The sequence below is a fragment of the Metarhizium robertsii genome, assembly GCF_000187425.2.
Source record: "Metarhizium robertsii ARSEF 23 chromosome Unknown MAA_Scf_5, whole genome shotgun sequence".
Lineage (NCBI taxonomy): Eukaryota > Fungi > Ascomycota > Sordariomycetes > Hypocreales > Clavicipitaceae > Metarhizium > Metarhizium robertsii.
In genome coordinates this window covers 3,368,890-3,395,086 of record NW_011942193.1, presented here as the reverse complement: position 1 = coordinate 3,395,086, position 26,197 = coordinate 3,368,890, and the positions used below count along the sequence as shown (strand labels likewise).

The 26,197-nt window shown below is 51.2% G+C and overlaps 10 protein-coding genes across 10 annotated transcripts; 4 read left to right on the top strand and 6 right to left on the bottom strand.

The window, feature by feature from the left end:
- Positions 1-80: 80 nt before the first annotated feature.
- On the top strand, positions 81-1,193 carry MAA_06803 (short chain dehydrogenase; the record flags this gene model as incomplete). The annotated part of the gene is made up of 4 exons (XM_007824801.2): positions 81-308; positions 384-778; positions 848-905; positions 963-1,193. The coding sequence occupies 4 exons, from the start codon at positions 81-83 to the stop codon at positions 1,191-1,193; spliced, it is 912 nt and encodes a 303-aa protein (XP_007822992.2).
- Positions 1,194-3,950: 2,757 nt separating this feature from the next.
- Positions 3,951-4,367, bottom strand: MAA_06802 (uncharacterized protein; the record flags this gene model as incomplete). Its single annotated transcript, XM_007824800.1, has 1 exon — positions 3,951-4,367. One exon carries the CDS (start codon positions 4,365-4,367, stop codon positions 3,951-3,953), a length of 417 nt encoding a protein of 138 aa, XP_007822991.1.
- A 1,385-nt stretch (positions 4,368-5,752) lies between these two features.
- Positions 5,753-6,545, bottom strand: MAA_06801 (uncharacterized protein; the record flags this gene model as incomplete). Its single annotated transcript, XM_007824799.2, has 5 exons — positions 5,753-5,782; positions 5,842-5,907; positions 5,975-6,094; positions 6,156-6,221; positions 6,276-6,545. The coding sequence occupies 5 exons, from the start codon at positions 6,543-6,545 to the stop codon at positions 5,753-5,755; spliced, it is 552 nt and encodes a 183-aa protein (XP_007822990.2).
- A 2,720-nt stretch (positions 6,546-9,265) lies between these two features.
- Positions 9,266-10,009, top strand: MAA_06800 (zinc finger domain-containing protein; the record flags this gene model as incomplete). Its single annotated transcript, XM_007824798.1, has 1 exon — positions 9,266-10,009. One exon carries the CDS (start codon positions 9,266-9,268, stop codon positions 10,007-10,009), a length of 744 nt encoding a protein of 247 aa, XP_007822989.1.
- A 273-nt stretch (positions 10,010-10,282) lies between these two features.
- On the bottom strand, positions 10,283-11,278 carry MAA_06799 (Terpenoid synthase; the record flags this gene model as incomplete). Its single annotated transcript, XM_007824797.1, has 1 exon — positions 10,283-11,278. One exon carries the CDS (start codon positions 11,276-11,278, stop codon positions 10,283-10,285), a length of 996 nt encoding a protein of 331 aa, XP_007822988.1.
- A 2,171-nt stretch (positions 11,279-13,449) lies between these two features.
- MAA_06798 (uncharacterized protein) lies at positions 13,450-15,018 on the bottom strand (the record flags this gene model as incomplete). The annotated part of the gene is made up of 1 exon (XM_007824796.1): positions 13,450-15,018. One exon carries the CDS (start codon positions 15,016-15,018, stop codon positions 13,450-13,452), a length of 1,569 nt encoding a protein of 522 aa, XP_007822987.1.
- Positions 15,019-16,516: 1,498 nt separating this feature from the next.
- MAA_06797 (peptidase family M28) lies at positions 16,517-18,107 on the top strand (the record flags this gene model as incomplete). The annotated part of the gene is made up of 3 exons (XM_007824795.1): positions 16,517-16,620; positions 16,671-17,696; positions 17,768-18,107. 3 exons carry the CDS (start codon positions 16,517-16,519, stop codon positions 18,105-18,107), a joined length of 1,470 nt encoding a protein of 489 aa, XP_007822986.1.
- Positions 18,108-19,086: 979 nt separating this feature from the next.
- On the bottom strand, positions 19,087-19,487 carry MAA_06796 (uncharacterized protein; the record flags this gene model as incomplete). The annotated part of the gene is made up of 3 exons (XM_007824794.1): positions 19,087-19,155; positions 19,214-19,270; positions 19,338-19,487. The coding sequence occupies 3 exons, from the start codon at positions 19,485-19,487 to the stop codon at positions 19,087-19,089; spliced, it is 276 nt and encodes a 91-aa protein (XP_007822985.1).
- A 2,830-nt stretch (positions 19,488-22,317) lies between these two features.
- On the bottom strand, positions 22,318-22,968 carry MAA_06795 (glycosyltransferase family 32 protein; the record flags this gene model as incomplete). Its single annotated transcript, XM_007824793.1, has 1 exon — positions 22,318-22,968. One exon carries the CDS (start codon positions 22,966-22,968, stop codon positions 22,318-22,320), a length of 651 nt encoding a protein of 216 aa, XP_007822984.1.
- Positions 22,969-24,959: 1,991 nt separating this feature from the next.
- On the top strand, positions 24,960-25,911 carry MAA_06794 (translocon-associated protein, alpha subunit; the record flags this gene model as incomplete). Its single annotated transcript, XM_007824792.1, has 3 exons — positions 24,960-25,016; positions 25,086-25,549; positions 25,620-25,911. 3 exons carry the CDS (start codon positions 24,960-24,962, stop codon positions 25,909-25,911), a joined length of 813 nt encoding a protein of 270 aa, XP_007822983.1.
- Positions 25,912-26,197: the final 286 nt, after the last annotated feature.

Sequence of the window (26,197 nt, the reverse complement as noted above, 5' to 3'; positions counted from 1 at the left end):
CATTAAATCTTGAATTCTCAGTCGCATCAAAGCTGATTCGAGATACAAACGTGCTTCTACAGCCACAGCTAGCCTCGACAATGACAACACACTCTCTCCAGCCCGTGGACAACGCCGTCCACGGCCGCCTGGCATTGGTCACCGGCGCAACGTTAGCTATCTCCTTCCTGCCCGTACATGCACCCGAACAAAAGCATCCGGATGCTAACTTGCCATGCAATACCAACAGCGGAGGTATCGGGTCGGCGTGTGCCAAAGCCCTCGCCGCGGAAGGATGCGATGTTGTCCTTCACTACTCATCCAGCCAAGTACAGCCCACCTCAGCCTCCCGGACCACGACACCAAGATAAAGAGAGCAAAAGACAAAACTAAAACGAGCCCAGGAAAAAGCAGACACCCTCGTTAACGAACTCCAACGGCTTCATCCGAAACAACTCTTTAGCACGGCCCGCGCAGACCTCTCCTCTCGCGAAGCCACCCGCCTGCTGGTCCCCGACGTGCTCTCCAACCCTGCCATCAGCGCCAGACACAAGGCCATCTCCATCCTGGTCGCTAATGCCGGCACAGGCCGCCGCATTAGAGATATCAAGGACATTGAGGAAGACGACTGGGACCTCACCTTGGAGATTAATGCGCGGAGCCAGTTTGTCGTCACCAAGGCGTGCCTGCCGGGCATGAGGGGGCAAGGCTGGGGGCGGGTGATTCTGGTGGGCAGCATCGCGAGCAGGGGAGGGGGCATCAACGGGTGTCATTACGCAGCGAGCAAAGGCGCCATGACGTGAGTGCAGCGAGTGTCCCCGACTGGTATCTTGGAGCCTTGTGGTGCTGAGCGTTTTGTCCCCCGCAGGTCAATGGGGTTGAATCTGGCGACGATTCTGGCCCCCGAAGGCGTCACGGTTAATATTGTGAGTTTTCCTCGTCGACTCCCACATGCCGCCTGCGTCGAAACTCACAGCATCCAGGTCCAACCTGCCATGATAGGCGCCACGGGCATGATTCCCACGCCAAAGGCAACGTGCGTACCACCTCTCCTTGTTGCTGTTGAATACTTACCAACACGAGACAGCACCTGGCAAAGCAACACCGACCCGGAAGAACTTAGGTCGACGGATCCGGGTCTCGCTATTGCCAGCAGCGTGCCCGTCCATAGACTGGGAGCGCCTGAAGAAGTGGCAAACATCGTCGTCTTGTGAGTGTAGACCTGACTTTTCGCAAGTATCGGGGCTAATGTGCTGGGTTAGGTTTGCGAAAACGGGGTATATGACGGGGCAGGAGGTCCTTGTTGCTGGAGGATTGCGGTAGCACAAACACAGATAAGCGACGGCAGTGTAGCAGGGCTAAAAAAGTGATGACGTTACATTGCTGCCGAGACGTCAACTTGCGTTTGCCGTATCCGTCTACCAACCTGTGCATTCATCAGTGAAGCATGCTCTCATTAAGCACGTATAACCACGGCGGCTCGCAAAGCTTGAGATCCTACACTGTTGGTCTGTATATCTCAGGGGCTGGGCTTGCGAGTATAAGAGATAGATCCGCTATGGAGATGCAGATTGTCTACGGAGCAGGCTACAATACGTTTGTCTGGTGAGAGGGCTGACCATGTAGCGGTATTCTAATTGTAATCTTCCTGCTAGGGTTTTCCGGTAGCTCTTTCAGGCCTAGTACAAGCTAAAGGAACGTCAAAAGGGAGAAAGTCTTGTCTCTGCCGACTTCCAAGCTATTGAACCTGCGGGCCGGCCATGGGATTTTGCATAGCACTCGGCTTGCAAGATAGCCTCTGCGAACGCTTGTCCTGATAGCACAAAAGACAGCTATAAGATATGGATGTAGATATGATAGCCCTTGGTTCTTCTATATTCAGCGAGAGGATATGCAGGGCGTCTTATACACGTTGGTTTTCATGCTTATCCAAAGTCCCTTCTCAATGCCTCTACGTCAGCGCCAACCGATACCGCCTTCACCCTACCAATCTAAGCGACAAGGAAGGAGCTAGATGATGCATCGAGACTGTTCCGAATATTCGGCGTCTTTGGAAAAGCGCGTGAGGTGCTAGCGTTAGCACGAGGACGAATTTCTGATCCGATAAAGCAAAGTAAATACTTACGACTCACTAGCAGTAGCATCTTCTGGGATAATAGTGGTGACATGCACAATACAGGTCGGTATACCGTGCTTACGATTATAATAGTTAGTTCCTGGAGTCATCAAGTAAGGAGAGAAGGAATCCCGGCCGTGTCCGTCTTTCGTCCGTGTAATCTTCACCTGTTCGCCAGGATAAACACCTGTATCCCGCTTCGCATACTCGCTATTATCTGCTTCATAAAGTTCGTAGCGGACGACATTTGCCTACTAACAAGTACCTTCTAATATGTTATAGTATTTAATATACTGTGGTATATGGAAGTACAAAACGTGAGAGCTAGGTATTTAGCCTAGTATACCTTTTGCCTCTCGACTGTCACACGGTTACGCGAGAGCTACGATCACGGGACGTAGGGCGCAAGACTCACTGACTCCTTATAGAAATAGAGCTCTTTGGTCATGTAAGTCTTGAGGAAAACCAAGGAGCTTTCATACCAAAGACTGTTATTAGATGAATTGAGCTATTGACTCCAAGCCCTCACTGAGCCCTTGTCACATCACCATAGAAACACGATGTGAATGCCGAACAAACATAGCTAACAAGGGCTAGAGTACCTATAATATCCTAGGAACTGACCTTTCTTATCGACTTAATAAGACGTAACTCTCTTGGTGTGAGTCTTTGCTATATATGAGCCTCTTGTCTCCGAAGCTATTATGTTGTCATGGCCAACTTTTCTGATGTCGCCGACATTATGAACCAATTTTCGCCATTTGTAAACGGCCCCCCCTCTTGGTCCTGTATTCATTTCAATAGCAAAAGTGCCCCCTGCGTCCTCGGGTTTGCGGCGCTCTCTTGCGTAAACTTTACGATCTCTTTGAGGGGACGATTTGTCGCAATTCTTCTTTGATGAATTGCTGCTGAAACGTATAGTCCAAGGAAATGCCAATATTCATCGCCATACAAGTAATCGACAAATGTTTCGAATGAAACTTTGCAAGGCAGCAATTCGCTTCGTTCAACAATGTCATGAACGGGTTCCATCACAAGGTCGGATTCACCCCAAGGACATCGGTATGTACCACTCACTGGCGTCGTCGAATGCCTAGCACTGCGTCTTAAACTCATGTGAAACTCTCACAGGAAATGATCTCGTAAGTATCCCAGAGAAAAACGCTCGGTCCGGAAAGTTACGTGGAAATGTTACGTGCTGAGCTTCAACCTCATTTTTAGGCAGGAATCAGTCTCGCTGCCGCGAAATCATGTGATGACAACAATCTCAGCTAATCATTGGCGATTTTGAGACTTGCTGGCGGAAACCATGATTGTCAGTTCTAGGTAGACTCGCACAAATGTCCCAGCAGCCTGCCATTGGCTTCTCAAGCACTATACGTAGCGGCATCCGCTGAGACATCTATTGACATCACCGAAGACGACGAGGACGAGTATAAAGATGTTACAAGAGCTAATGAGAAAGACGAGCCGGCATTCATGACTACCAGGGAATGGCGTCGACAACGCAGGGAAGGCTTGAGGAGGATCTTTGAAGTAGTCTGTAGCACAGAAGAGTAGTGAAAGCTCCTTGGGAATCCCATGGCATTCTGGTCTATTCTTTCTTCAACTCGGTTTTGTGTATCGATGGTATTCAAGGACTCCCATTTTCAGTCGGTTGGTATGATCGACTGTCGGCAACACCGAAGTATGCCATAACTTCAGTTAGCGCATCTTTGGCGCGATCAAACGGATATTGTTGCAACAGAAGGAATCGTTCAGTTGCTTCTGGACCGGAATCTCCCGACACTAAACGTCGTTGGACAGCAGTACTGCCACCCAAGCATCGGGTACCGCCCTTTTTTCTACATGCTTCTTAGCCCTGGCGTCGCCGGGCCAGGGCCAGATCCCGTTCCATCTGCCGTTGTGTCCCCCTGCGGTTTACCATCTTGCCGGTATGATCCCGAAACCCATATTCCCAGATATGCTCCTCGGGATGCGCGCGAGACCGAAACATAGGGGCCGCACGGGGCGGCAAACGGGGATCGGTGCTATAGCGCCAGAGCAATTCGATGGCACGGCGCGCGGCTGTGCTTGCTGCGCTTGCTAGGTGCGCCTCTTGTTCTTGTAAGTGAAGGAGGAAGTTGCTGCGTAAAAGCCAGGATTTCCCGTAGTCGGGACACGACGCAAGTTTGCATGGGTAAGCCCAAACTTCCCCAGGGGGTGGAGGATCGTTGTCTACCTCGTCATCCGACTCTGAAGGGATAGATGTGATGATAGTGAAGCGATCCATGTTGTTTGTGCAGACCTGCTGGAATGAATGATGCTGCGCACTCTTGATGTCGCAGCCAGAAAGCTGTCGTGGGGTTATGCCACTTATAAAGGGGTTTCCAGACAAGGCTGAGTGTGACAAGGGCTGGTAGAGGGCCTCGAGTTCATAGCTCTACTCATCTAATAACAGCCTTTGGTATTAAAAGGTCTTTGTTTTCCCTAGGCCCAGTTGATCAAAGAGCTTCAATTTATACAAGACGTTGGTGAGAGAATTCTGCGTTGGGCCCCGTGATTATAGTCCTCGCGTAACCGTGTGACGCCAGACCAGCTGCATTCATGCCCAACAAATCATTTACATGACATGTAGCGTCATGTAGCTGAATCATCATGGTGCAACGTCAACGACACGACGTAGAAGCTGACAGTCGGGTGCAACGGCAAGGCTGAGAGCAACAGTTGAGTGGCCAACGAGCTGAGGACGCAAGGGAAAGACAAGTCTTGTTGCCGGAATCTGAGATGACCATTTAAAGAAGATAGAATGCCAATAGCGTCTGGATTAATGCTAAGAGCTTGCAAGCTACACGGCCTCTAAACGACTTTTATCCATGTTTTTGCCCCGTTTCAACGATTCAAGTCATTCAACCACATGGGCTCAACGTGGCAGGCACCTGGCATATACGGCTGGGTGTCTTGAATACCTATAGTGCTTTATTTAACGTCTTGATCTGCATTTCTGGAGACTCGCAGCCCTTGTTTAAAGACCCAAGCCTTGAGCAATGCCCTCTCCCTTGAAAGGCAGAAAGATTTATACGATAAGAATATTATACCAGCGGCGTATGAGACAATCTCTGATCCTGCCTGACAAGAGATTCCTCCATCTTAGAATATACGTGTGCCGCAAAGGGATGGCCGTAAGATGATTTAAACACGGCTATGAAAAGGCTGTGTGATATGAAAAGGTGTACTGTAGCATTCAACACGGAATATAGAAAGCTTTTCAGTCTGCATAGTCTAGGTAAAAGAAGAGTTCAACGTAAGTGCACAGCGACTATTGACGGGGCTGTATTATTAACCTTCTAGAATCTGGCCCAACCTAGGCAATCTTTTATCCACCGCGTATTCGATACAAAAAGTTACGCACCACGATTCTCTCGGGCATAAGAATTAAATAATTTTTCATTTCTATATAAGAGCAACCTTTGCTATTTAGTAGCTACTAATATAGCACCATCTTTTGAATAGCATTCAACCGCTTGAGGCAACTATACATAATAACACAAATCCCAACAAGGCAAGTAGCGCGCCAAGGGCTTTTGCAGAGATTGTCGAGGTTTTCGAAAGGTACGGATTTCCAAGCCTGATACACAATACTCGTGTATTGAGGCCTCCTGGCCTCTACCAAGGCAGCTATTTCTCCATCTCGCAGTAGATGGTGTTCTAGAATTAGCAGTCAGTATATTTATATGAGATGGGGCCAGGCCAGCTTGGTCACTTACAGGAGAAAAGCCGGCTCTCTTACCGAAGCCGCTCCTGTTGGAAAGCCCGTATTCACACTTCTTGCACTGTATAAGCCGGCTTCGTTAGCATGTATTTTCTTTTCTTGGTCTTGATCCAAGTGGAAGCACCTACCACTCCTGCCTCGGCACAAAGCTCGGGAAGCATGCTCATCGGATAGCAATCCTTGTCTTCGCTGTTGCAAGATCCGGGATTGCCTTTAATCCATTCATTGCAATAGAAGGTGTTGCCGTTCTGAGGACCAAGTGTTAGCAGCAGAAAAGGTGCTTGAAGAGGAGAACAAGGGTGTAGGTACCTGTACTTCGCAGCCACTGATGAGGGTAAAGACGCCGTTGTTCAAGGCAACAAAGTTCTGCGGCGTCTATGGCAGGGTTAGCGAGCAAGGTTTGCAGGGAGATGACGAATGCTGGCGCACCGAGTTTTTGGATCCGATTTGCTTCCCGAGACCACATGTCCTGACGTTGCCCCAGAAGATGAAGTCGGCAGGTGATGGGACACGGTCCAGCTTCTTCTCGGCCAGACTGTCTGTGATGCATTTCTCAGTGTCTGTCTTGCACTGGGACATGTTGATGTTTTCGGCTCTCCCGCAAAGAACTTGGGCGCGGCGAGCAATGTCGTCACTCTGTTGGGCTTGCGGAATCGCGAGGGCGCCGGAGACAGCGAGCAGAACGGTGGGAAACTTCATCTTGATAATTGAGGTGGTGATGGCTGACGGGCGAGCGATTGGTGATCAGTAGATGGAAGTAGGTAACAGTGAAAGCCAATGATGGTTAGCATGTCGATATTCACAGTCAACAGAGCGTGGAGAGTCCCTTTAATAGTCGTGCCGCGCCTTCGCTTTTTGGAACTCGAAATGAGTAGCTGAGGCTTCGAGTGGGACGTGGCACGAGCATCAGTCGTCTATACAAAATGCATAAATGAAGTTGGTCATGCCAAGACTGGAAGAATAGAATATCTTGTGCCCGAAGAACCACTATATCGTATAGTCGTGGCGCGGCAGCTATCAAATCCTAGTCGAGATCCGGCCGAGAGCTAACCCATTCTATACTAGACCGTCGGCTATATACAGCTCGTGGAGGCCGCTTCTCCATACATTCGTAAGGCACTGGTCGGCAGTTGTTGCCCAAATTGACAAATTACATAGTACATACGTGTCAACAATGAGCCCGGGGTTCTAATGTCTTTACAAATGTATTATTCATTACGCCCCGATTGCCTCTTGACCTCGGGAACCAGTTCTCCATCAGCTCCATTATAGTCTAGCAGAGCTCTGCTATCGGCCGCAGTCTGCCGCACAATGCATGGAAATAACTACCGACATCACCAGGGACATGTGAACTGCGAGGTGACATGTGTATCAGATACGTGACGCGGCCACGCCCGTTTTTTGGTTCTCTTGGTGTCATTGTAAATTATGCGCATGGCATTCTGTGGAGCCGCGTGCCACTTGGGAAATTTGTAGCATCCAAGTCCGCGGAAATTGGAAGAACAAAACGTTGTCATGTTGATCGAGGACACATCTCGCAGGCATCGTACATGAACAATTCAATTACGAATATAAATGCTGCACATGGCTTATCTCTCCATGAGTACGTCGTCGAATGAGTCCTCAATCGGGCTTTCCAACAAGTCGGATTTTTGGGTGTCTTGCTATACAAAAGGCTTCAATTCCCTTGATGGATAGATTCAACCACGACCCAGGTCCACATTCAATGCGATCCATGGCCGCTCATCGTGATGTTATCAAAAATCATGCAATATTTGTCCCAGATAATCATCAGAGACGCGAGCAGAACACCGCACATTGGCTTGTATGCATAGGCTTGGTTCCAAGGATATGCTGTTTCTAGATCCACGGCCGTGACGGCGAGAACAAACAGTAGAGGCCACGACCGGGCTTGGCCGGCCGCCTTGGTCATTGATTGACTTTGACATGTTCAATTTCGAGAAATCAATAAACCACCACAAGGCAGCGACAGCCAGCAAACACCGGGTGTTGTATGATTCTAGTTTTGCCATTTTCTCAGTTACAAAAGACATGGACACATCACACATCTTGACACTTGGTCCTTTAAAAAGAGCGGTTCACGATTGGTGACTATATATTGAATTGATTAGCGGAATTGGTCCTTTGTTCAATCCATCTGGCTACGGAGATGGAAGGCTCGCTTCCTAGGTAGTTGGTAGCTGACTGACTAGTGTGACCACGGCTCAGTGAGGCTTGGAGGAATGACTTTATTCATCTAATAACAGTCCTTGGTGCTCAAGATTCTTCCTTTTCCTCAAAGCTTGGATGGACCAAAGAGCTCTACTCTTACAAGAAGCGACGAGCCTTGTGCCCTAGGTCTCGTCATCGTAGCCCTTGTGTAACCGTGTGACACTAGTTTATATTGAAGCTTAAATCCTTGTATAGGCTGCTGTATGACTAGGCTCGGAATGATGTGTTTAATTCAAACTATAATAATCGACTTTAGGGTATCAAGGGCACTTGGTTTTCCATGAGGCCTCGAGGGACCGGAGGTCTGCAAATACAAGAAGTCGGTCAGGGCTAGTGCCTGAGTTAGCCCTCGCTTAAGGCCTATTTCGGGTCTCGTCATCTTTTCTTTATTGTTGTGTGACGGTTGTTGTGCAATGTGAGCCAACCATGTGATATCGACAACCTTAACCGCTACGGGGTAGCCACATCTGAATTCGGCCGTCTCTCTCTCTCAAACGCGTAAACTACTCGAGCACATCATCGCAACACGCCAACTGCGACTGTTAAATGAATCAGCCTGCTTCTGCCGTTGGAACGCACGTCCTCATTGTTTATTCGGAGACGGGCTTGGAACCAGTCCGCCGAGTCGGACCGCTTGCTCACATGTCGCAACACGTGCCTTGGCTGTGTAACAAACAAAGTACAGTGAACCGGGCCTATAACGATATGCTTCGCGAGGCCCCTCTTATCGTTATTCGACAACTATCGTAAAGGTGCGACTATTATAGGGCATATATCTTTACATATATTTATCATAATATGGTATATTTACAAGGATAGGTTTTTTTTTTGACCGCGTCACGGCTAAAAAAACGCGCTGTAAGCCTTATATATAGGGCCTTATAGGCCTCAGTAGGCCCCTAATAACGATAAAAGCCCTGATTTATATGGTGACTAAGCCTAATACCTATAATATCGTTAGTAACCCGACTATTAACGATTTACTAGGGAAAAACCTTAGATGACCGTGAATTATCGTAATAACCCGACTATTGCTAAGATACATGATCGTTATAGAGCAGGTTCACTGTACATGGCGTTCTGCAAAGCACACCGCCCACGAGAAAATTTGCTTTTCCCACTCTTGTCTCTGACATAGCAAATTTCACCAGCCTTCAACCACTTTTTCAGACAACAATCGACGCGCCATGGACACCGCATGCACCGTCTGCAAAAAATCGCCTCCCGAGGTCACTCTCAAGCGCTGTGCAAGATGTTCCACGACTCCGTACTGCTCTAGGGACTGCCAAAAGGCAGACTGGAAGTCCCACAAGAAGATTTGTAGCAGCCAGGCACAGGCCAAGCCATCATCGGCCGGGTCATCACGGGACAAGCTGTCACCCCCGAAAGGACTGGAAGGAGGCGTCGCCAAGCCATTCACTCGCCTCGATAATGGCACCTGGCTGCATGACCGATCGGAGAAGGACGTCTACATGCTCCTCATCGATGCTTACCGCCTAAACGTCGACGACATGTATAACCTTGAAGGCGAGGTGGATGATGACAGCCTCTACTCCGGCGCGCCCGACGGACTGCTTGGCTTCCAGCGCTTCCTGCGCCGCGCCGCGTCTCGTCCCGGTCTGCTACCGCCGTGGTGGGATGCTTCCAAGAGGAGGGATTGCGAGGCGTTTGGTATGACTCCGCAGGAGGGTAACGACCGGGCATACCTGGAATGCGCCGTGGAAAAGAGTGACATTATTGAAAAGTACGGCGACTCCCAATTCCCTATGCAGCTCCGCATGTTGTCCGAGGCAGTGATTGGACGAGTTCCGGGCGGCTCAGATGGCAAGGCACTCAGAAAGATGATTGCCGGAATGGAAGGAATGGAACACGCTTCAGCAGAGGGCATGCCATTCAGCATTTTGAATGCAGGGACCTTTTTTCGTAGCTAGTGAGGCATAGCTTTCATCGGCAACATGGAGAATTCGATCAAGCGAGACGACCCCCATCAATGCGGTAGCGAGAGACTTTTCATTTCCTAACAGACTGACAACTATACAATTATACGAAAACTACGGTAGCAATTGATACTACTCCCCGCAACGTAGCGGCATACTAGTTGCTATTACCCAATTGGGAAATAGCACACTCGGCTTAGTTTGCACTAGTGACTTCACCTTTCATGATTGACACGTCTCCGTAAACTTGAAAATTACAAGACCATTTTAATGTTTATAAACACCGACTCCGTTATCCACTGTAGTAGAACAGCAAACCTTTGCCCTCAGTTCATCCACCTCTTGAATGCCTAGATCCGAGAGCTTGTACCGCGACGCACCAAAGTGGTACATGACGTAGCCATTAATAAGCTGGTCGATATTCCTCAGCATCTGCGGGCTAGCAGAGAGCGTCTTTCGAATATTCTCCACGCAAGTAATCAGTGCCAAGTGCGTCGACCAGATCGACTCGAGCGGCGTACTATTACTCACGCGCGAGTAGTTGTATATATAATTCAGCCGCTCGTCCGCGACAATCGACTCCTTGTAAAACGACAAGAGGTCGTTGCCGAGATTAAAGTACCGGGATATATCCGGCACCGCGAGAATGTACACGTGCAGAAACGCCTCCTCCGGATACAGCACCTCGGGAAAGGCGAAGAAGGCGTACACTTCTGCCACGCCCGTCTTGAGCCGCAGGTAATACGGAAAGTCGGGCGAGCTCGGTGTGGGACGCAGCGTCCCGTCGTATTTTGCCTCGAACGCGCATACGCTTATGTACTCGGCGGTCGACTTGGCAATCATGTCGCAGATGAAGGGGCCGTAGATGCCGCGCAGGGAAACGAGGCAATCTACCATGGCCTGCAGGAGAAGGTTAGGCTGCGGCTGCCTGTTGAATAACCGCTGCTGGAAGCGTTTGAGGTCGTGTGTGCTTTCTTTGCTCGTGTCTTCTATGGCGATTGCCAGCGAAGTATACACCGCAATCGCCTCCTGGACATGGCGCGGTGTGAAGGAATATGTGCTTGTCGCTATCCAGGCGCTCGCGTGGATAATGGGCATTATGCGCTTCAAGAAGTCATTGGGAAAGTTGAGAGTGCGAAAGTGCCGCACGACGGCCTCTTCTATAGATGGGTCGTACTCGCAAGACAGTTTCTGGTATGAAATTCCGCAAAGATAGCGCTGCAGGATGTCTGCGTACTGGCGCTTAAATGTGTCCGTCTCCATTTTTGAAAAGGCGGTTTGTACCCGTTGCACAGGTATAAGTGATTGATACAGAGAGAGGAGAGAGTTCGGGGTCGTAAAGAAGACGCGTGACAGGGGCTCAAATGAGAGCTGGTGAGTAGCTTTCAAACTCGGCCAACTTGTCTTTGGGTTTTTAAGAGGCTTGGTTTTCTCAATTCAAGTGCTGACCTTTTACCTCCATATATACATGAGGTCCTGTATGTGTGTAACCTGACCCAGATGACCGAGGCATCTGGATTATAGTTGCATTAGCGTCCAGCCTGTAAGCCCCGACTCGTACGGAGTCGTACCCACGAGTCAGGACCACACCACCTTGTGCGTCGCGACTCGTGGTGATGCACTCTTTGTGGTGTTGCAGCCGAGATCGGCTGTAATACGGGCTATCCGCCGGTTATGCCACTTATCAATGTAATTGTAAGTTACACGGAAAACGCCCAACAGATCGTGAAGCCCAACAACGCGGCTTCACCGACAAAGGACCTATTGGTTACACGGATTGAACACGTGCCCGGGGAAGAGCCCTCGGCATACGCGTTCCCTTTTTGCATAGTAGTTATTGCTCCCTTCTGTCCTCTTGGAAAACCAAGGACTTTTGGCACTGTTCGATATTATCTTTGAATTTGAACCTTTACGTTCCGAGCCTTGCTAAACCCTCGTCACATAGTATAACATCAGGGGCTCAAGGCACTACGTCATATAACCTGTTGGTGTTTTCTATCCAAAGGACCTCTTTCCGGCACCAACTCAGCAAAGACCAGATAGCCAAAGAGAATGAATTTCAATGTTTTCCAAGCGGTACAGCGGCGTGCTTCGGTTGAGATTAATACACCAAAATCTTGAGCAGCTTAATACAGATTTCCATGCGTATGGCGATTATCATGGGCCAACGGTGACAAGTGATGTAGTCGAGGCCCTTGGCTTCTTCGGATGTTACACGGATGACACGTTGCCATGAAGGCACGGGCCGAACCTTGACCCCGACGATAGTTACACAAGGGCTCTGATCACGAGACCTAGGGCAAGGTGCCTCACCGCCTCTTGATATAAATAAAGGTCTTCCGCCCCCAGGGCCTCAAGGAAAACCAAGGACCTCTGATATCAAAGCAAAGAATTAGCCTGAATATGAACATTGTTCCAAGCCCCTAAATACTAGGCCCTTGTCACATCGGACCTGGCCCAAGAACCTTGAGCCAAAGTAGTATTATATTAATAATAATTACAGTCTCTAGTGGTTATTGACAAGATGGCCGCACCCCATAGAGCGTTGGACTCCTGATATATAACCAAAGGTCGAATGCCCATGCCATGGATCGTGTTCTCTATATTCATCCCTTCCAACTGGAATTGGCTTCGAGTCTCACAGAGGGCAACTAGTGATTGAAAAAGTCCCCTTTTAATTGCCACAAGCCTTTAACTGTTGTACCTCTTTGCACCAGCCTTGGGGGTTATGTTGCACAACTGTGCAAGGCGCACAGCATCAACGCAATAACACTACGATGTTACACGGTTGACACGTTGCCATGAAGGCACGGGCCGAGCCTTGAACCCGACGATAGTTACACAAGGGCTGCGATCGCGAGGCCTAGGACAAGGTCCCTCACCGCTTCTTGATCTAAATAAAGGTCTTCCGCTTTAAGGTCTCAAGGAGAACCAAGGACATTTGATATCGAAGCAAAGTATTAGCTGAATATGAATACTGTTCCAAGCCTCTAAACACAGGCCCTTGTCATATACGAATAGAAATCCTGATGATTATCCGAGTAAATTCTTTTCTGCTGGTGTAATGTACATACAGCCGGAGATGGCATAGCTGAGGCTCAGGCAGCTGGGCTGAGACCCCAACCCGACACTTACAAGAACCACAGGAGAACAGAAGAATAACCTGATAAAATCCTCAACCTACAAAGCTGGAAAAAGGGGTTCGAATGTGGCGCAACAGTAGTCATATACAGTCCATGGCAGAAGAAATTGCCCCCCCAAAAAACACACACTAATATACCGGAATAAATTATAATAGAGAGCGTGATGGCCAGGTACCTGACCTGGTTAAATACTTTTTACCTCTCAATGCTCTCACTATATAACCTCTCATCACCACATCCATCCAAGAATACACTATACAAACTTCAACAAACTTTATAACATGACATGGCTTAGTAGTCTTTCCTGTCGAGCTTGCCACGCAAGCCTCCATCATCCAGAAGGCTTCCAAACATTGCCGCCTCAAAAAGTCGATTCACCTGCCAGGCATGGTGGCTAGCATGGGCAATGAGCCAAGTCATCTCATCCACAAGTCCACGCGAGTAAGACCTAGCCATGCTCAGCCGCAGCCTTTCAGCCAGGTCCTCCTCCTCAGCTGGCCCAACAACACCCCGGGCGACATATCTCACCGGGCCAGTAACAAGAGACCACCAAAGCTCCGCCAACACACCCTCCCCTCGGTCATGCGCGCCAAGAAAGCCTTCCACCCGGTCGCACGGCTCGCCACCGCTGCAAGCCTCCTTCAGCGGCCTGCTGAAGCCGGTCGTGCGCAGCTCCAAGTCGAAAACCTCGTCAAAGTCGGCCTCGCGCGGCTGCGCCGCACCCTTCCGCGCCTTGGGGAAGCCAAGAAGAGCGCGCCTGAGGAACCGGTGCCTATCGTTGACCATGTGCCACGGGTAGAGCATCGCCGACAATCGCGCCGCAGGCTCCGACCAGCGCTCGCACAGCATCCTGGCGCCCGTGTGCGCATACGCATCGTATACCTTGCGCAGCGCCTCCTCGGCGACCACCCCGGTCGACGTGATGTCCGCCGTGTTGAGGAAGGAGTTCCACAGCTCGCAGTTGTACAGGTCCGAGCCGACGTCGATGACGTCTGTGCCGGGCGAGGAGAATATCATGTCGCTCATGACGGCGGCCCGGTCGAACCCGCGCATCATGGCCTCGCGGGCCATTCCGAGGAGGCTGCTCTCGAGGAAGAAGACGATTTGCGCACCGCGCCGATCCAGCCTGGCCGTCATGTCGGAGACTTGTTGCCTGTGGGCTTCCTCCAGGGCCACCTTGGCTCTAATGTACCGCATGCCCATGTCGACGGCGGCCTTTCTCTCGGAGCCGCCGGCAGTGTGTAGCTGTGTCTGGACCAGGTCCTCGAAGCCCGGAAACACCTTGTGGTAGCTGTGCTCGTAGAAGAAGGCCACGTCGAGACAGTAGTTTGTGTATAGGGCTTCGGCATCACTCGCCCCAATCACCATGTTGGCCATGCCACAGATGAACAGGGTGTTGTTCTGGACAAGAGGCTCCGGCCACGGCTGCGCACCAAGAAGCGCCAGCACCTCTTTGGAAACGGGACCCAGGCCATGGCCTTTGCTCGGCAAGATGCGCCCGAGGGCGTGCTGCTCCCGGCGCCACTGCTCGAGATCGTCAGAGAGACGCAGTTTCACCAGGCTCCCCTTGGATGTGCCGTCGGGAGACTTGAGGCAGTCGAATGTCTCGGTGATGCTCGTCATGGCTGCTTCCGACAGACTCTCAAGGACTCCCAGGCTTCCGTCCTGAATGAGGCCGCGTGCTTCTCTGTATCCTTCGTGTATCTTTTCGGGGACATTTTGTCCGTCCTCCCCCCAGAAATAGCCTGGCGGGCATTTGGCGGGCGCGATACGGTGGTGTTGAGGCATCTGACTACCACTCTGTGTATGCTGCCTTTGATCCGTGCCTTTGACTGAGCCGGATGGGACGACTTGATCCATCGTCGTCGGGGTGACGCTCCGAAAAGGTGGCCTTGCACGCGGTTGGGCCGGTATTAAGAGTGTGACACGGGGTTAGTGAGGGCTTGGGGCACCAAGTTGATTCATCTACCAACAGTCTTTGGCAGTAAAGGTCCTTGGTTTTCATTCAAGGCCCGGATGGCCAAAGAGCTCTATTTATACAAGAAGTGATGACCTAGGCACCGCGACTGTAGCCCTCGTGTCACCGTGTGGCAATTGTCGTCTCGGAGAAAGACTTTGTCTACTTGGGCATACCGAGAATTCTTGGGACGACATCAAGCCACTTTGTGTTACGTGGCTTCGTCATCGCGGGGACCAAGCTTGAGACGTCCTGTACTGAATAACGAGGACGCGTATTCATGTTCAAAGTATGGGTCATGTCGCAATATTGTATCCAAGATGTAGCTAGTTGTCTGTGCAGAGGACATCAGCATCATACATGGTATTTATAGTAACTTGGGTAGATGGCAGATGGTATAAACGGGCAGTTTCGCATACAGATGTGGCTATTATGGTGATTGGTTTGTGGTACCTTTTGACAACCCATTACCAGATATTCAGCAGCCGTGTGAGGAGAAGCCGTTTGTACAAAAGTGCAAGGTCAATCTCAGATAGACAAGACTCGGCCAAACCGCTCGATTCAACCCTGCATGGCCCAAAAAGTTCCACCGCCAACCGTAGTTTTCTCTTTGACCGGGCAGCCCGAATCCTGCAGCGCTCAAAAAGTCCCACCAATACATATGTAATCACGATGCGGCATACATACGCTCCAGCTTAAAAATAAAGCTGAAAAGTCTAGAAGGCCAGAACAGTCTCGGGTCTTGACCAGCTTCCTCGTTTGTCATGGGCCGAGGAAGAGCCATGAGATGATTGGTCCGCCTTTGCCGGCACGCAGGTGTATATTGGCTCTTGACTCCTGGGTCTTGACTCTTGACATGCGCCACATTGCGCAATTCTGCTCGTCGCGTCGGCGTACCGGATTCAACATGTCTCACACGCCTTGGACCCGACGACAACATGTCAACCCAAGACGGCCGACCTTCCCATCTCCTCACCGCAAGGGGCAGGTTCCCACAAAAAACGAGATACGCAATAGCGGACTGCCGTGGCGCCAAGGGACTTGTGCAGATGTTTGGATGGGATCCCCGCATAGTAGCCGAAATAGGCAGTTGCAATTGAAGCTTAAACCGTCAATGCTTTATAAGTCGCAACTTGGAAGGGGCTGGGGCCTTGGCAGTGACAAGATACAACATTGCGTGCAACCGAACCCACGTCCGACTTGGTCTCGTGTTGTTGTTTGCAAAACGTATTTAATGCGCGGGAGAGAGTCGGTGCTTGCCGTCCTCCAGACTCAGAGTCGACATCGACGCTTTACTCGTCATCGTCGTGCCCGCTCTCGTGCCCGCTCTCGTGACGGCCCTCGTGACCGCGTTTGCCCATTGACTCGACCAACACATCATACTTTCCACCTTCTTGCGCCATGAAGCTGTACAATGCCTGCCTCTACGCCGGCCTGTTGACGGCAACCGCCGCCACCGAGCTTCTCACCCCGGACAAGGTGGAGGCCGGCATTCAAAAGGACCGGTGAGTCGGCTCTTGTCGCGCCCGTCCCCGCCTGCTTCTGACTCGCACAGGCTGGAAAACATCCTCTGGAATCTGAACAAGATCGGCGACGACCACGGTGGAAACAGAGCGTTTGGCACAAGCGGCTACAAGGCGTCGCTGGACTTTGTCCTCGAACGCGTCGTCAACCGCTTTGGCAAACACCTCGACACCTTCGTCCAGCCCTTTGACCACCTCTTCCACCAAGTGAAGAAGATCCAAGTCAAGGGCCCCGACGGCGCCCAAGTGTACGTCATCTCCCTCCAGTACAACCCGGGCACTCCCCTTCCCGACGGCATCACGGGCGAGCTCGTCCATGTGCCCTACGAGGCGGACCGGGGCAGCGGCTGTTTTGAGGACCAGTGGAAGAACATTGATGCCCAGGGAAAGGTTGCCCTGCTGAAGCGAGGAGGCTGCGCCTTTGCCGACATGACGCTGCTGGCAAAGGCAGCCGGAGCCAAGGCCGTCATCTTCTACAACAACACGCCCGGCAAGAACTACAGCACCGCTACGCTGCAGGCGAAAAACGTCGGCAAGCTGATTCCGTCCGGGCTCGTTGCCCTAGAGGACGGTGAAGCCTGGGCCGCGCGTGTTGCCGCGGGCGACAAGCTCAGCGTCACCCTGGTCGTCGATGCCGTCTCCGAAACCCGCGAGACGTGGAACATCATCTCGGAGACCAAAGCCGGCGACAAGAACAATGTCGTCATGCTGGGCGCCCATCTGGACAGCGTCCTCCCGGGGCCCGGGGTCAACGACGACGGCAGCGGAACCGCCGCCTTGCTGGAGATTATCGAGCAGTTGATTCGATATGACGGCATCAAGAATACGGTTCGCGTCGCGTGGTGGGGAGCAGAGGAGAGCGGCTTGATCGGATCGTTGTACTACGGTTCCAACCTCACCGAGGCGGAAGCCGACCGCATCAAGTTCTACTTCAACTACGACATGATTGGATCGCCCCATCCCGAGTTTGTCGTCTACGCAAACGACGAGAGACACAAGTTTGGTGGCGCACCTTTGTTCGACTATTTACAGGCTCAGGGCAAGCCAGCCGAGTACAAGTATGTGACCACTGACCAGCATCTACAAAGGGCCACGAAGCAAAAACAGCTAACACTTGGGGGAAAAAAAGGAAATTCGGTTCTTCGTCCGACTACGTCGCCTTTCTCAACCTGGGAATTCCGTCGTCGGGCCTATTCACCGGTGCCTCGCCCGACACTGACCCGTGTTACCACCAGGCTTGCGATACCGTCAACAACATCAACTGGGATGCCCTGACTGTCAACACCAAGGCCGCGGCCCGGGTTGCCGCCCAATTCGCGCTGAGCCTGGACGGTGTTCCGCCCAGGAACAAGACGACGATTAACCCAAGAAGCAAACGGGGTGTCAGGAGAGCATTTGATGACTGGGCTGATGCCGTGGACGTGGCTGAGAAGACACACAACTGCGGCTCGGGCGATAGTCTGTATTAGCTGGGGTGGCGGTGAGTGACTGACGCATCAAGACGGAGTTTGTGGCGGGGAGAAAAGTCAATAGAGTATTTATCTGAGATACGTATTGACCGAATACGTAGGCGTTGTTGGCTGAGTGGCATGGAGTTGGCTGGGGGCGCGAGTGCTGCATGTTGAGATATTCTGGCGAAATGGACAAGTTGGTATTTTGCCCTTGAAGTAGATGTAATGGATGAATTTCCAAAACTGCTTGTATAAATTGTGCAGATGTGAAAGCAGCTGGTCCCGAATGGCGAATCGTAATGTTGACCGCTTGTCAATTTCAGACACTGAAACTTGAGTACACTATAGTGCCAAGTTGTTTTGGTAGCAAGAATCGATTCTCAACCAGGATTTGGTTTTTTGATTTCTTTAACTAGAGACTGTATCCTACAAATCTCTTTATTTGCCTGACGCATCGATATAACGCGTGCCTAGGACCTAGCTTATATCCACAGGAACCCAAGGGTCATGAATTGTGATTTTCGCACATGTGACCCCGTCGGTGCGAAGCTGCCTTGGGATAGTAATGTGGCGGCTAGTAGAATTGTAGGTAAGGAAGATGTTGTAGCGACAGATCCCTGAGTAACAACGCCTTCACCGAGTTCAAATTGGCGGTTGGCAAACAAGTCCTATTCAACGGACAAAATTAGAGCAGCACGTAATTCCCCAAACCTTGGTAACGGCACGTAAAAGCAGGAGCCGCCTAGAACCGTGGTATGGCTCAAATAGCGGCCTATCCAGTTCTAAATAATCAGTTATCGTATATGTACATCAGGCTGACGGCTTGAATGTCCTGGACAAAAGTGCAAGTAAATGAGGGCGTGGATTCAAGTCTACAAGATTCATCACTTGGACATGCAACCTAGTTCCAAGTCAGGAGTAAAAGAAGTCTATTGGATCCGTCACGGCCGAGCTTCAACCAAGTGAGAACCTCATAACCGCAGCCAACTAATCCATATTACGCCTGCTTCGCCTTGGCCTCCTTCGCCTCACACTCCACAATGGCTTGGACAATCTCACCCATAGTCTATTTTCTGTGAGCACAACCCCGACGTGTTTAGTCTCAGCTGGCGAGTGATACTTACAGTGTACTTGGACGCGATGGACGTGGCCCAGGTTGAAACGGCCGCATCCTTGGGGGGCTTGACAAGACGTTAGTGCCGCGTTGCCGTGGAAGCAGATTCACGGGCCAAAAGGGAAAAAACATACGTTGGCCTCGAGGCAGCTGACTAGCGCGACGCGGAGATACTTGAATTCATCGCTGGTGATGTATCCTCGGGCAGTTTTGGTCGAGGCGGCGAGGGGGTTGGCCATGGCGAGTCCAGCCATGATGGCGACGAGACCGACTGAGGACTTCATGTTGATTGCTTGTTTGACGGTTAGGGAGGAGGTTTATGTGAATAGTGTGCGGTGTATTGTGGAAAGTGATATCGGACAAAGGTTTAAATGAGGGCGGCATTCTAGCCCTATTTATACGGTTCTAGAGATGTCAACCCTTCCTCTTCGTACTCGCATCTGCAAAGCGCACTACAACTCGCATTGCAAAGTACAGAGTCTAGCGCATGTCCCTGGAGCCTGCAAGATGACCTGAGGTTTCGACTCATGCTAGACGTTGATACTAGCAGGCCGGGCAACGGAAACGGGTCTAGAGTCTGTCAAAAAGACCATCGTCGGACCTTGTTCCTTGGATTCGGCTCCACATATCGGCGCTTTTTAGCCCGCTTGCATTCAATGCAACGACTTGCCAAGATGGTGCTAGAGGTAGAGAGTGGCCCCGTCTCCTACGGCTGAGACAATATTTGGACCCTTTGGGATAAAATCCAAGCGTAGCCTGTGTAGTATTGCCATGCTATCGGCACTCGGGTCAATGCTCGCATGGGCTGTCGTGTATAGGCGCCAGTATGCACACCGTGCTTCTACTATACATGCTTCTACTATACACATCGATTATACGGCGCCATCGACCCAGGTTTGCCTCAATGACATGCCGCAACAACTTGATAGGCAGCTCCAGTTCATGGTGGCGGAGCAAGCGTGATTGCGTACTTGTGGCCATGTGCCATTGTCGCCGCAAGTTGTGGTATTGGTCGACGTCTCACCGTCTCTAGATGGGTCTACGACCAAGTAGTCCATGGCTTTTCGGCGATTTCATCTCTGGTATTCGTCTCTCAGGGGCAAGGACACGATGCACAGCCCGTAATGACTTGTCATTGTTTACTAGACTCCGTAATCAGGTTACCGTGGCTTGTCTCAGTGCTGTCTACTGGCAGACTCCGTCTTAGCATTTACGAGTCAGCCGTAAACACCGCCTTCTGTCATGAAATGTCCCGAACAAATCTTGTGCAAGTAGGGAGACATAACGTGGCCGCAGTGAATTGGCGCGCCGCCGCCATAGTCAGCATCAGCAGCTAGGACCGCAGTTGTTGGATGTGCCGAATGGATTGGGAAAACTGGTTTCTGCCAGACCTCGCTAATCCTAGTGTAGGCAGTCCCAACATGCTCCCATTTCACTCCCCTGGGGATATGGCTTGGTCATGCTTCCATTTGTCATCCATATCAGCGAGTTGGTTCCGAGATGTTTTTCGTGGCACTATACATTTCCGATGATTCAGTATCAACGTGGGTTGAGGACCAAATAGACGAATAAAATGGCGCGGTTTTATCGACATCATGGCAGTGAAAGACATCCTCAATAAGCATGGACGCCATCTTCACCAAGGCCTTAACGTGTTGCACATTGCTTTGTAAACCAAAATCGTCTTCCACCGTTTCGCTGGCGCCGCAATATCTCATCCTGATATAGCGAGCCTTATTCTAGTCGTGAATTATCGGCCTTTTTTTTTCTATTGACAGCTTATTCACAGTGTATTCCAAGTCGATTCTAAACACAACGAGCAGTAAATTCCAGGGTCAGGGTTAGCTTCGGGGCTGGCCTCGGAGGGGGCCGATAATGCCCCATTTAAAGTGCTCCACAATTGACCGTTTAAACCTTACCCGTTATGCCGTTTCTTCAACTCAAAGGCCAACCAAGTGCCACGTGCGGGCCGTGCCTGCGGACCGACCTTGATCAGTGGAAAAGTGTCAATACACAGCTTGGTCCTTATTGTTCCTTTGAACAGCCCTCAGGAGATTCTCAACATGACGGATAATGGGCTTGTTAAATGCCACTTTTATTGTCCTCCCGTCTGCCGCAAACTGTGTTTCCTCGGGCTTTAAAGGATCAGAAAAATAATAGCCATATATTGCTTTCAGTAAAAGCTTCTGCGCCCATAACCCTAACCCTACTGTGAGATCGACAGTAAAATTCACTCCTGGAGTCAAAGCTGGCCCCGCAAGTTCGAGTAAAATGCTCGTGACCACATCTGAAAAATACGGTGCGCTCCTGCTAGCCTCTGCAATATCCATGCCTGATAGTTGGTAAAGTGGCACAGCGTTGTGTGCACTCAAAACACCAGGGTACGTGGCAATCAGCACAATGACATTTTTTTCCTTCCCTGCTGTACTTTAGTTGAAACCCGTTTATTTAGACAAGTCTTTGTTCAGATGCACCCAAAGTTATCTTCAAGAAAACAGACCTCGACACTCCTGCCTCGCGAGTCAATATATTACACGGAAAAGGCCTATCAGATTATAAAGCCTAATAAAAGGGTCTTATTAAGACTTATTAATTATATAACTTAAATATATACCTAAATAAGAGCTTTAAGCCTAGGTACTTTTTTCTTATATATAAGGTAATTATCTTTTCTTTTCTCTTTTATAGTAACTTAAGACCTTAGAGACCCTTCGAGATTATTATTAAATTGAGCCCTTTTTGCTCTAAGCCTTCTATGTTGAACCCTTGTCACACAAAATCAGCTTCACACCAACGGGTCTCAGCTGGAAGGCTGAAGTGTGACCGCTGGTTTGTATGAACGAAGGTCATCTGCCCCAAGGGCTTTGGGGAAAGTCAAGGACCAGCTGACTTTTGATATCAAAGCAAATTGGCTGAACAGAACTGCCGTTCCGTTATATAATAAGCCCTTGTCGCACTGTACCACCAAGTTCAATGCCTGAGAACCGTGCAAGCCAGCCGCATCACAACTTTACGCAACTTGCAAAGTCCTTCCTCAATCCTGCCCAGTATACTACCAATTCAGTGTCGGTATTGGTTCGTCGAAGCCATCCTCATGCCTCAGACCAACATGACTCACTCGGTAATGTGCTTCATGTTCTCCTCATCGTGGCCGGTTGGAGAATGCGTGTGGCTCCAATAGGTGATGGATATGCTTCCTCTGCCACGAGTGTCCAGCCGCTCTTTGCAGCGCCCAGCGTCGAAACCATCGTTGACCACCCAGCACATGTCACGCACGTCCTCTCCGTCCCCGCCCCAACTGTACGCGTACAGCGCATGGCTCGGCAGCAAAAGCACCCGTGGTTCCTCGGCAGGCGTGTGCGGAAAAGGCCCGCCGCGAGCGAGGCCGGCGACGGCGTCGCTGATGCCAGGCCCATGCAGCACCCTGTTGCTCTCGTACCGGGCCAGGGAATCTCGCAACGCGACCGGGCCAGTCACGCTCTCTGGATCAGGGAACTCTGGGCCCTCTCGCGTCGTCTGGTTATACAGGTCCATGAAGTCCTGTAGCGCGGCCAGAAAGAACCGATGGCCGGGCGTCGAAGCCATCCAGGCATTTGGAATCGAATGCTCAAAGTCAGGGTCGTTGCCCATTCGGCCAAAGATTGCCGTGGCCGGCACAGGAATGCCATCCTGTTGATTAAACAGCGATCCATGCACCCGTTGCAGGTCTTCTGTCGGGCGTAAACACTCGGTGTCGAGGTCGGCGTACACGCTTTGAGGCAACATTGAAGCCGTTAGCCATTGTGTAGCGGGCAACAAGCACGGCCATGCCATGTATGCTTGGGGCAAGTTTGGCGGCGCACTCACCCCCCGTATATGTACATGTAAAGATTCCGCGCCAGGTCTGCCTGATAGATGACTCCCGGCAGGCCGCGGTAGGCTTCCTCAAGCCAGGGAAAATGTTTCTGCACCAGCGCCAGGTTATCCTCGTCGGTCCAGACGACCCATTCCCAGTCTGGGTGCTTCCGACGACACGACAGACTCCAGTGTCGGAATCGCGCCGGAAGCTCCAAAGTCTTCCAGCTCTGGTGAAAGATCTTGGGAATCCGACCCCTGGTGTCTGTTGGGTGGCGGGACAAGAGCTCACTCGCGGGTATTTGCCTGGCCAAACGCGGCGTCCCTTTCCTCGAGTCCCTCGTGTATGGGCTCTGTAATGAAGATGCGGTGAGATAAGCTAGCAGTTGGAGGGAAATTATAAAGAGTGCTACGATTAAGCTGATTCTGGCCGTGACGCACAATTGCTTGGACGCCATGGCTATACCGTGTTATTTGATGAAGGACGTCGCATCTACATGCAAAAAGAAAATAGGAAGAAGGAAGAAAGCAAAACTCATCTTTGCCCAAGTGCCGCCATATACATTGGGAGGCTGGCGCGTACTATTTCTGGGTGGGTAATTAATATATCTGCTACAGACTATATGATATTGCAATGCACATGGCCAGACTCTATTCTTGTCCAGGCTCAAGTCATGCATTTGCGAGTCATCTCTTTTAGGTGCGGAATGGCTCGTGGAGACTCCTCTGCCATACAATTGTCTTAGATAGGAGAGTCTCCACGAGCCATTCCGCATCTAAAGAGATAGTCCTCGCGCATTTCGAAAGCCTTGAGTGTGAGACTAGTGCAGGGGTTTGTTTCATGGGATCCCAATAGAGTTTTTCTTCGATTGCATCCGAGCGTGGACACGATTATGCCACTGAGGCCAGTGAGCCGGAAATGTTTATCAGTCTTATTGCGGATTGAGATGAGTTGCTGTAGTAATTGATCAAAACATGCCTTGTTATATTTCCAAACAACACGGGCCATGACAGGGCAGCACGAGTTCAATTAGGGTCCAGGGCATTCGGGGGAACATGTAGCAAGAGTACATATGTATAGCTACGGTTCACCTCATGGTGGATTATAGGTAAACGTCGACGTTATAGATGGGAACCCCTACTTCACGTATTTCCATGTGTAGGACGCTGGTTTCTTGTCAGCTCTCGACACAGCTAGAACCACGCTTGCCCTCTCACAGACGTGATATTCCTGGCCAGACACCGAATGGCCCAGTGTATCTGCCAGCATAAACCCGCGACTTGGTTCATCTCTTGGGAACCATAGCACGCCGTCACTCACAGTGCCTGACGACTTGGCCACCATAGGCCATCAGGTGATGAAAGATGTTGAAATAGAGCGATGAGCCATCATGCTACATGCACTGGAGCCCACCAGTTCGTGCCTGGTGCTCATCGACGTGCATCTTGTCTGGACAGTCCGCCCGGTGTTCTTGGCGCCTATACTGGGCATTCTGCCGAGTCTGTCTCTGAAGGCGATGTTTCCTGTGTGAAGCGGCACCAAACAATTGATGCTTCGAAACCTGAGGGCCGATGCATGAGTCAAGGCCAGCTATCCTATCCAAGTTAACGTCCCACTTCAAGCGGAGCGAAAAGGACAGACCAACAGTCTACAGAGGCCACCTTGCCAGACCTTGCCCAGACACCTCGCCCCACTTGCATCTCGCGTGCGCTCCCTCCACCAATGACAAGTCCAACCTCAGCGTCAACTTCGACCTCATCTTCGGCCTCGACCTCCATCTCCTTGTTTCGACCTTGCCTCCCCATCCCGCAATTGAGTCGCCAGAATCGTGATTCTTTATCCCCCCGACTCATCCCTTCTTGCCCCCATCGCTCTTTGGTCTCTTTCTGCTCCTTGCTTGCGTCTCGCCCACCTGTCCGCCATGTTGTTCTCCTCGTTGCTCTCCGTGTTTGCTCTGCACATCTTTGGCGCGGCTGCGGTATGAAAATCACCACTCATTATCAATTCAAGGACAAAACACTCACGCCTAACTCGACGACCCTCACAGGCCGACGCCGCTGCGCCCGCCGCCGACGACAGTGCTTCCCCCAAGACGCCTGATCTCGCTGCCGTCGTCAAGACCACCTTCCCCGACTCCGACATCCTCGGCGTGCGCCTCATCAACGGCCGGCCGACCAAGGCCCTCGTCGAAATCACCAACAAGGAAGATGCGCCCATCCAAATCTCCGTCCTCGCCGGCGTCCTGGCCACCGCCAAGACTCTCCCCGAGGGAACCCCCGCCTACCAGGGCATCATTCGCAACCTGACGGTCGTGCAGTACAACCACGCCATCGAGGCCGGCGAGACCAAGAGCTTCACCTACTCCTTCGCCCTTGACATGCAGCCCCAGGATGTGAAGCTGCAGATCGCCGCCGTCATCACCAACGCCAACGGCGACATGTACCAGGTCCAGGCCCACGATGGCCTCGCCGCCATTGTCGAAGCTCCCACCAGCTTCCTCGACCCGCAAATGTACCTACAGTCTCCTCCCTGCCCATGCTCGAGCATCCATTCAAAAGATTTGACTAACCATCCCACCCAGCATCTTCCTCTACCTCGTCCTGTCCGCCGCGTTCGGCGGAACCCTCTACTTTGTCTACAAGACCTGGATCGAAGCCCTCTTCCCGCAAGCCAAGCGCTCCAAGTCCTCATCCAGCGGCCCCAAAAAGGCCAAGAAGTCCGCCGACGCCGACGCCGCCCTCTCCGGCTCCGAGTCCGCTGCCGCCACCACCGGCAGCAAGACCTACGACGAGAGCTGGATCCCTGACCACCACATCAACCGCCCCGTCGCGAAGCGCGTCAAGTCTACCCCCAAGAAGAAGGTTGTCGAGTAGACATTTCTTCTTGCTAAAGAAGAGAGCCCTGTGTTTTTTCTTCTCCCAAAAACAACAGGGTCTGTAAGATGAGCTCTGTGTGGGCAACACCAACTGTCACCTTGTGTGATGGCTGTATGAGAATAAGCAACCTGTAATACGAAATCATCCGCGTGTAGACGGGCAGGCGTCGAAACCGTGGCGCTCTAGATTTCCGTCTGACTAGGAGATGGGAAAAGGGGGGATGGGGTATGAGTCGGCCAGGGGCATCGGATAAATAAAAGCTATCGCGCAGTATTATGTACGA